This window comes from Cyclopterus lumpus, chromosome 2 (genome assembly GCF_009769545.1).
Source record: "Cyclopterus lumpus isolate fCycLum1 chromosome 2, fCycLum1.pri, whole genome shotgun sequence".
NCBI lineage: Eukaryota > Metazoa > Chordata > Actinopteri > Perciformes > Cyclopteridae > Cyclopterus > Cyclopterus lumpus.
Window position 1 is genome coordinate 4,785,963 of NC_046967.1, and position 10,077 is coordinate 4,796,039.

At 41.4% G+C, this 10,077-nt stretch overlaps 1 protein-coding gene across 1 annotated transcript; it reads right to left on the reverse strand.

Moving 5' to 3' along the window:
* Positions 1–2,195: 2,195 nt before the first annotated feature.
* On the reverse strand, positions 2,196–9,571 carry LOC117744331 (poly(rC)-binding protein 3-like). The gene is made up of 12 exons (XM_034552534.1): positions 9,497–9,571; positions 9,336–9,359; positions 9,211–9,243; positions 9,014–9,130; positions 8,151–8,282; positions 7,853–7,981; positions 6,844–6,918; positions 5,401–5,442; positions 4,168–4,246; positions 3,597–3,649; positions 2,635–2,804; positions 2,196–2,250 (listed from the first exon to the last, which is right to left on the reverse strand). Exons 1-12 carry the CDS (start codon positions 9,569–9,571, stop codon positions 2,196–2,198), a joined length of 984 nt encoding a protein of 327 aa, XP_034408425.1.
* Positions 9,572–10,077: the final 506 nt, after the last annotated feature.

The following is a 10,077-nucleotide window of genomic DNA, read 5'->3' on the forward strand; positions in this document are numbered from 1 at the left end:
TCTGCTGGTTGCTTGATGTCAATAATATTAATATAAAAATATATATTTAATTATATTTTAAGCCCCTCAGATTTTTATTTGCTTTCTTTGATAAATATGAAGCTAAAACCAGGGGAAAGTTAGCTTAACTTAGCTTAGCACGAAGACTGAAAACAAGGGGAAACTGTTAGCCATTTAACAAACTAGATAAACATGTTAACTTGTGAGCTTTTTGGTGGTGGTAAACAATCTTCTCATCTAATTCCTGACAAGAAATTTAAAAAAACATATTTTCCAAAATGGCCAACGTTTCCTTTAAGCTCAGCGTAGGCTACTAGAAATAAAACAGAAGTAGTGCTATGTATGAAGAAATTGAGACACTGGAAATTCAGAATGTTGCTGTGTTGGACAGTAGATCATGTGATTCCACAATAACATTCAACAGCTGTTTGTATTATGTCAAAACTGAATTCAGCTGATCGGAAATGAGACGACTCAAGCTGTCCAAATGTATTTAGAGCATCCTCATCGGTAAAACACGTGAGGGATGGTTGAAATACTGAACCATACCAAATAGCATCCACACCTCCCTCTCAAATGAAATACAATACAACAAAACTAACTTAGCTTAAGTTTCATTATCAACAACCAAAAAGTCATATATGTGCATCACCACACCATAAATAAATACATGCTGGTTTTTTTAACCGAAAACCAGCGAAGCAGGAATTGTCATCCAACCTGTCCTTTTTCAAATAAAAACCATTGAGTCGCCGACAATAAAAAGACATTCAAACCTAAAGCGTCAAATCAACCGTGTGACAAACAAAAAGACGAGATGAACAATCTTGAAAAAGAGACTGAGTGGTCACGTCCACCCAGTCCCCCATCCCCCCCCCCACCCCTCCCAATGAACCCCTGAACATTCCTTGGCCCCAAAAAAATACCATTCGGCTTCGTCCAAACGTTCAGGCCTCTTTGGCGTGACGAGTCGGCTTCTTTCCCTTTGTTTTTCGCCCCCTCTCAAAAGTTTTCTCAAGGACCTCCGAAATTATTTTTGTCCAACACAAGGGAAGGAAGCCGAAAAGGTTTGGATGCAACGTTTGGCGTTTTAAGTCCAACTAATTCCTCCCACATCAGAGGCAGTCCAGAGTAAAGTGTTGAATAGTCTATTGCATGAGCGCCGCGTAGTCGACTAATGTGCTAAACCACAAAAGTCCTTGTACAAAAACAAATACAGTCTAATAAGAAGTTAGTAAACAATCATTTTAATTTTCAGTTAGTGTTTTAGCCACTGATTTTTCACTAATTTCCATTCATGCATCTAAATACTAATGATTGGTGTTGATAGAAGGAGGCTATGTCGGAAAGTTTCTCATCTGGGCAGGAAGTATAGGACTAGACGTGAATGGCCAAAAATGTTGAGAAAGTTTTCGGAAAAAATACGGGAGCACAAAGACACAACACTGACATTTGAAGGAACACGCACACTGAACGGGTTTACTGAAATGCACGACGACACAACATTGAACACATGCAATATAAGCGATAATTTAAATATAGGAAATGAACACGAGAAGGGAGGCTCTAGGAGTGATACCATTGGCTCAAAAGGGTCATGTGATGCAGCAAAGAGTTGTGGGTAGAGATTGGATTTGTAAGAGGACAACGATGCAAATTAGGACAAAAGCAGAACGGTCCAATTTTTTTTCTTTTCAAAATATATTATCAAAATTGGATACTTTGGCTACATCCCACCACACACTCTGCCGATAGCATCACTGCGCAGCTGTAATATGCAAATAACTACGCTCTACAAAAATTCTCAATCTTTTACAAGTTAATACGTTTAATGATGTTCTATATGACGCAGCACTGACAGAGAGAAAGAGAAAGAAATAGATAGAGAGAGAAGAAGAAAAAGATTAACACAAGTTGTTCCTAGTAAACATTCAACATGCTTCAACAGTTCTCTAAAAAAAAACAGAAAATAAAACCTAATCAATTTTTTTGGGTAATTCTTATTTTTTTTAAATTTAATTTGGCTCTCTGAAATAAAAACCCAACCCTCCTTGACATATAAACAACTTTGAACCAGGGCAGGAAGGCGGTCAGGGTTTTCGGAGAGTCAGAGCCAGAGTCCGAAGGGCTTCATCAGGGTTGTCTGCGGTAGTCTGTCGTTGGAAGGGGCCAATCGGAGGAGCCAGTCAGGGATCTCAGGATGTGGTCATGGAAGTTGGGTCGTTCCACATGGCCGCCACGTCTCTGAACCTGTAGGAGGATCATTGGGATGTAAGCCATGACGTCTAATGTTTCTTAAGTTGCATTTAGGTAGTTTTTGTATTGTTTCTTTCAGTTGTTTGCACATCTACATCTGTCCAACTTCTCTTGACCGTTCCATTTGCCTGCTTCACTCCAGACTTCACAAACTGCTCTCATTCCCAATTCCTCCCAAACGGACGCTTGTTCATGAACCTTTGGCGTCACTTTTGTACGTTCGTTTACATACACATTGCACTAACAGCGGCCTCCTCGGTGGGTTTACATTGAAGTTACTTTAAAGCCCGATGCGTCTCGTACAGACTGTGCTGTGCGTTGGAGATAGAAAATCGCTATATTTCTGAAATGAGACTTTAACAGCCACTGAGTTCTGACCTTGCATTGATGAGGTACTGGGCCAGGCTGATGTTGGCGGGGGTCCCTGTGATGGTGATCTGGCGCTCCGATGACCCTTCCATGGCATTAGCAATTTTGATCTGCGCCCCAGACATCTGACGGATCTCGTTGATTTTGGTTCCCTGACGTCCGATTATGCAGCCTATTAGCTGGGAAGAAAATGGGGATAGGACTTAGGATGGCCAGAACCACGAAAGATACTCAACTGGACTCCCTGTGTGAGTACGAGTCAGTCAAAGTCAGCCTTTCAGCTATAGCTTTAACATTTCTTACTTTGGTGCGACCAGTCTTCTCCATTAAGGACATTCACTTTACGAAGCTAACTGCCTTTGGCTTAACTGTATCTCAGCCGTGGAGAAGGAGTTCTCAATAGTCGCAGCTGATCTGCTGTCAGATTGTATCTCTGGAAACTTCAACCAGAAGCCACGTTAAAATATAATAAACCAGAGTTTTTTGACATTGTGGTCCGACAGCATTTGTGAATTTGTGTCGTGGCGGCAGTGAGATTCTGATCACTGTCGGGCTTAGTTTCTGTTTCCTGCAGCTTTCTAATCTCTCTATAAAAGGACTGAAGAAGGAGTTGGTATATGATCACAATGTCACATTGGCCGTAATGGGTTCTCTGAAAGGTTTGCTGTCAAGAGGCTTTTAAAAGAAGTGTTTTACTTTAAGGTACAGTGGCAGAGACAAATTGGCACAAAGGGCCCACAAAGAATCAAAAACTGATGAATAAGTGAGTTTTTCTTCAATGCTGTCCACAAGGTTGTCTTTAAATGCTTGTGGTGCTGGAGGCAAAATGAACCCTGTTTTCATTTTTCTTTAAATGGACAACCTGTCAGTTTTTGATTGGGAAATCTTTCATGTTGGATAAAGGTGTTGTTTGCAGTCCAGACAAATAAAAAGTATAAAGAATGTTCACGCATTATGATAAATGTACTCACATCATTGGGAATGGTGAGTTCATGAGTACTGGCCTGGTTACTGGCATCCAGACCTGCTGCTGAACACAGGAAGCACACGGAAAGAGAGGAGGGAAGGAAGAGGACATAAAATAGAGTTTGGCACATTGATGAACTGTAGTCCTGGAGTTTTTTCATTCCCTGGCTTGTGACCAGTAGCATGTCTGTGTCACTGGGAAGTCTGGCTCAGCCCTGAGCCGAACCTGCACACACTTGCTATAAAACTGCTATCCTCAAAGGTCTACGTTCTAAAAGGCGGGGAATAAAACAATCTGCTTTATTGAGCATGGGAGACTAAGGGAACACCCAATAACAAAAGAAACCTCAACATCAACAAGAGCAGACCACCAGCAGGCCATGTCAAAGATGGCAGAGCACCACAGAGACCATTAAGGAGGAGAACGACGAGAAGAAGAAAAAGAGCAAGGACAGAGACAGGAAAAGAAGAAAGAGAGAGAGAGAAAAAGGAGGTAGAGAATGTGTCTTGTCTCTACAGGTAAAAACGAGAGAAGGAGCTTTGGTAAAGAGGGGCATCGTGTAGGTGGGTACGTACCGGGGAAGGCAGGGGTGGTCTGTCCGAGGGGGGTAAAGGGGGTTTGCTGCATAGCCAACTGGTGGAGCTTGCTCAACTGCTGAGGGGGGGAGGAGGAGGACAGCAGTGCTATGAGGTCATCGTTAAAATACACACTCACGCACGCGCACACACACCCAGACAGACACACAAACACACACAGGTCTGTCCGAAACGCTACGAGAGTAGAGAGAGGATCTGAGGAGAAGTAACAACACAGACAGGTGAAGGACTAAGACCCAGAGAGAGAGAGAAGAGGCTCGTAGAGGACTTGGCCTGAGACTGGGGGGGCGGGGTGTGGGGTGTAGGGGAGGGGGGGGGGGGGGGGGGGGCTTCGGGTAGCTGCAAGGATATCTTAAAAACTCTGCATTCATTTTTTAAAAGAATCTATTATGCTAAAGGACTGATGCTGAAGCTGCAGGTCCAAGTCTTCCACAGAACTCATTATTAAAAAATAATCTTGTTTTTGATACGTTAAAAGTTTCCCCTCGGAACGTAATTCACAAATTAGTTTTATTGCAGCTGATAACCAAAATACCGTACCTAGATGGAAGACATGTGCATAAAGAAATGGCGCTCGAGCCACGTGGAGAAATCAAAAAGGCCTGCCAATTATGGTTGCTAAACTGTGATCAATGGGAGGGGTTTAGCGGGTTGTCAAATTGCACATGTGACCAGAGCGTTGGTTCAGGGTATACGGTGTGAGCGTTGCTTTATTGCTGTCAGCCTTTATACTCATTTCAAGGAGTTTGAAGAAACTGAACTGACATGTAATTCATCACAGTGAAGATGTTTTGGAGTTGAGAGCTGAGAGTTTTAAAAACTATTTAAAAAGGGCAACTGAAACTCTTTGAAAGCGGCACCGAAGAAAACCTTTCACATTGGCCCAAGTTCCACCGAGACGGCAACATTTAGATTACCGTTTTAAAGCCGGTTCAAGTCGTCGTATCCTATTGAATTAAAGAGAAACCACCAGCCAGCAGGCCAAGCTCATGAGCTTTAATATTAAACAAAAAGCCGGGTCAGAAAAGTTAGAAGAAAGAGGAAAGTACATAACAGAAAAAAAGAGCTGTATTAATATTAACAGTTAATATTAATATGGGCGGAGAAGAAGAGAGTACAGAGCCTGCGACTCAAAGAGAGAAAATGTGGATGCAGACAGACAGAATAATGGAGAGCGAGCAGAGTGGACTGCCTCTTGGGGGGAGCACTCACGTCAGGATGAGGGATGGCGTACTGTCCTTGAATGGTATAAGCCTGCAAACAAGAGGAGAAGGGCGTGTGGTTATCTTATTTTGCTTTGAAACAAAACATATGCTGTATTAAATCACTTTATGTCGAGCTAAAACTATACAAAATAAGACTACATGTAAAAACAATTGACATCTCTACAACACAAACACACTACAGACTACTTTCAAGGTGTATTTTTTTAATCAATATTACAGTAAAGGTCATGCACTATAGACTCCCTGTTCATCAATCAGATCCAGTTGAACTAAATCAATAAGGGACAACTCAGACAGTGGGGAGGTGATGGGGGTGGGGGGACTTGGCCTGTTGGATGTGAGCTTTGTTTGGGGTCACAGAGGTCAGAACTGAGCTAAATGTGTGTTTTTAATCGGCCGAGACAGCAACCAGAGCTGTAACCACAGAGAATAACATGTTGAGTCTCTGCAGGAGTTCAGTCATGTAGACATTTAGGTGAATAAATACTAATAAGACTTCCAGTTTAAGGTATCGTCATGTTTTCTTAAAAATTAACTATGAAGAAAATTTCAAATATAAAAAATTATACTTGGAATACGGGCTAGCTTTTCCGGTTAATTGATGAGAATATTTGTGATCATCTTTATATATATATATATATATATACATATATAGTATTGTTTATGGATAATCTGAGCGCAATAAGGTAACAAGAAGCATGCAAAGAGTAGCTAAAGCGCTGAAGCAATTAATCAACCAATTATGAATTAGTTGAATATCAAGACTTCTCGGCAGCCTTAAATGTGAGAGTCGCAGATTTATGTCACCGCAAACAGAATATTTGTTGTTGTTTTGTTGCTTTTGTCCAACTATAAATCTACTAATATAAGGGGACAATTGGAAGTTAAGGATTAAGAATATCTTGTCTCAAATATAGCAGATTCTTAGTCTTCTTACTAATATGGACCATAAGATTAATTGATTAATACACATGCATATGAATAATTTGTCGTGGCCCTGAGGATTGCAGTGAAAGTGAGCTGTTTGTCCTCATCTCCTGTCATTCACATCCAGTCCACTAGGTGTCACTCTTGTGTTCCTTCCTGTGCACATCTACTGCTTTAACCTGAAATTGTTTTTACTGCTTCTGTATATTTTAAAGTCATGTTGTTCTGCTCGGTCCAGTTAGAATTGCCTCTGTTCTCATCAATTAACCGGGAAGTCATCCAGTTTCATTTAACCCAGTTCTGGATCGAGGAGGCTGCAGGTGATGGGCGACAGTGAGGGCACAGTAAACAGCAGTGAGGGGTTCATGCTAGTCGGGGAAGGCGGTGGGGGAGGGAGGGGGGAAAAGTTAATAAAACCTGGTGAGACACTAACAGGCAGTGGCTGGTGCTGCAGTAAGAGGCTGAGGTTGGCTGTGGACGCCCCCAGTGGGTCTGCTCTTACCTGGCCACCTGAAAAAATGACAGGGGTGGAGGCAGGCTTGGGGCGGTAGGGGATGGTGGCACCTTTCGGTGGGGACTGAGGAGAGCAAAGGGGGGGGGGAAGTGGGGGGAAGAAGAAAAGGGGTGAGATGTGGAGAGAGAGAGTGTTAGAACAGAAAGAAAGTGAGAAAGAAAGAGTTGCATAAAGTGAAACCATAGAGGGGCGGTGCCTTTGGGGAAGACATCCTGTGACACAAAGGTGCTCTTCACTGCGTGTTCATGCCGACATCAAAAGTCCAAATCGTGGTTCAGTTTACGACTAAACTAGGATTTACCTGGAACATCACTTTCAACTGGATAATGATGACTCAACTGTTCATACTGTGTCTAAAATATCTTTTTAAATGGTCCACGTTCTGGAGACTTACAGTTACGTCACATATCTCCTAGTATCCATGGCTGGTGCCATCATGAAGGCCCAATGGAGAACTGGCTGTGCAGATAGTTCAAATTAATGGAGTAAGAAAAAGAGAGACAGCTACAAAGTGTGGAGCCCTTTGATTAAAGCACGGTGACTTATTATGGGTTGGCATGTCCCTATAGGACTGTATTGCTAGTTTCTGCTTTATTAGTAGTTGGGAAGAAGAAGTCAAAACACAAAAGAAAAAGAATCAAATGCATAATTTCTAAAATGATATTAGCAGTAGATATCACAGGTATATTACTACCAGAAAGCTCTTGATACAGCAGATCAAACGTCTATCTGTGAAATAGGTATATTACTACCAGAAAACCTTGATACAGCAGATCAAACGTCTATCTGAGTTAAAGTTATATAACTTGCTTGTGTATAGTTACATAGTATTGCCTTTTCCGTTGTTCGTGGCAGAGTCCGCTATTCATATTCATTTATTTGGCGGAAATCTTGAGGATTCTAATTGTAATCAAACTACTATATCTTCAAAATCGGGCATGAACTGTGTGTTCAGTGTACATAGCGCTTCCTTCACTCCCCTCCCCCCCTTCTGTACCTCAAGCATCACCACACATATCTGTTTGACACACTGGATGATGGCTTCTGGGGCCCCTGAGATCGTCACTGCTCTCTCGGTGGAGTTGGGGAGCATGTCGCCTGCAACCTGGACCTGAGCTCCTGTGGACTAAAGGTAAGCAGAACATTTATTCAATCTGAATTTGTGTCGGGAAATAAGCCTAAAGCATACAGGATTACACAAGATTTAACGATGTCTCATGGCTGCACCAAGTATTCTGGTTGGTTCCTCTAAAAATGTGGTACTATCTCCATTCATATGATATTCGAGACGTTACCTCTCTCATTTCTTTGATTTTGGAGCCTCCTTTGCCGATGAGGGAGCCGCACTGGCTGGCTGGGACAACGAGCCTCAGGGTCACGGGGGGTTTACTGGTGGCTGGACTGTTGCTCATAGAGTTGATTATATCCTGAGGGCAGCAAAGAGCAGGTGTTACCAGACAAACGCACCTGTTATTGTATTGGGAGTGGTGGTTTTGGAGAAATCCACCGTTTCCTGCATCGGTAGAAAAGATCGAAAAACTAGTGTGGTTCTGCTACTTTCATATTCTAGCTGTGTATAGAGGCAAATGTGTAAGTTATCCATGCTTCAACTGATAATGAATGATGATATTATAGTTATAATTATATAAAAGATGTCAGAAAATACTGGGCATTAATAAACTAATATGTTCTAAAACAGCTAAACTGCTTCTAAATGATAAATAGGAGGGTTTCAGTACAGTTTAGTATGTGAACTTCTGGAAATGACTCCTATATTTTCCCTCCTCTAAACTAGCATGAGCTCCTCATTCTGGGACAAAACAAACATTGTGTAAGTGTCACTATTTTCTTTAATTTTATAAGCAAAAAAATTAATCTAATCAATTTAATGGAGGAAATAATCAACAGATTACTCTGCCCGATATGAAATAGTTAAACATGTTCTTCAAAACAAACTACCACAATGCTGCTTTTGCATGAATGCATGAATAATAATAATAATAATAATAATAATAATAATAATAATCTAATTATGAAATGCATCTTCCTGGTTTCTACTGTGATATTTGTACTTTTACTTCAGTAAAGTACATGCATACTTGCTCCACCACTTCCTATTGACTCAGTGTAAAGTGGTCCTTTATGACGAGTGTTCTACCTCCTCAAACTTGTAGGCTATCATGGCAAATGCCTTGAAAATAGCATCTGTCGGCCCGGTGATGGTGACTATCCGCTCGGGGCAATTCCCCTCTGAGATGTTGATGCGGGCGCCACTCTACAGGACAACAAAAACACATCATTATGAGAGGAAAAAACACATAAATATCAACAATATTTGCAGAATAATCTGCTTACGTCTTCACGCATTTTCTTCACCGTCTCTCCTTTCTGCAGGTAAATAAAAGGACACATTATGACAAGTTTCCTGCAGGCGTTATAGTGCTTTTGCATGCTCTGCTTGTTGTGTCTGTGATAAATACCTTTCCTATGATGCTTCCCACCTCCTGCAGAAACACAAACAAACAATGTTAGGTGTATTTGTGCCACGGGGAGCATTTAAATAATCTTTTTTCTGATAGTTAGAAGTAAAAAGTAGGAAAGAGGAAGTCACAGAGACCCTCTTCTGTGTGTGTTTGTGTACCTTGCCATGCATCAGCAGCCTGATGGTGAGGGTCACATTCAGTCCCCCTTCTGATTGGACCTTGATGGGCTCCATGTCGGGATTGGATGTGAAGGAAGGGGTGTGGTCACGTGAGAGAGGAGTTCAAGGGCCAAACGCGAGTGTGATGGTGGAGTCAGCCAACCGGTCACCTGCCGGAGAGGAAGGATACAGACACACCTGAGATTAGACTGCTTTCATTTGGAGGGACCGAGGAAGCTTTAGTTAGTTTAATGAAGTGCAGTGTGTGCTAAATATATATATATATATATATATATATATATATATATATATATATATATATATATATATATATATATTTTTTTTTTTTTTTTTTTTTTTTTTTTGGTACTTTCTGACTTCCCTCCTTCAGGCGTTTTTTTTGGAACTACTTTTATCGGCGAATTAGTCCGCATTTTGTGCTATAGTGAGTATTTGTGGCAGCGGAATTTAGTCAAAATAAACTACAATGTGTGTGTTCAGGGTGATGAAGAATATTTCAGCCAGTAAACTGTGTGGCTCATTGATATGTTTGTATTAGTTTTTGTCCAACAATGGAGCTC

What these genes read in the sequence shown, in the direction of transcription:
- LOC117744331 (XM_034552534.1), bottom strand. Translation starts at nt 9,571, where the DNA reads ATGGAGCCCATCAAGGTCCAATCAGAAGGGGGACTGAATGTGACCCTC. An exon ending in TAGCCTACAAGTTTGAGGAG is followed by an intron (nt 8,283 to 9,013) that starts GTAGAACACTCG and finishes TGCTGCCCTCAG; the next exon opens with GATATAATCAACTCTATGAG. An exon ending in ACGCCATCCCTCATCCTGAC is followed by an intron (nt 4,247 to 5,400) that starts GTGAGTGCTCCC and finishes TCCCCCCCTCAG; the next exon opens with CAGTTGAGCAAGCTCCACCA.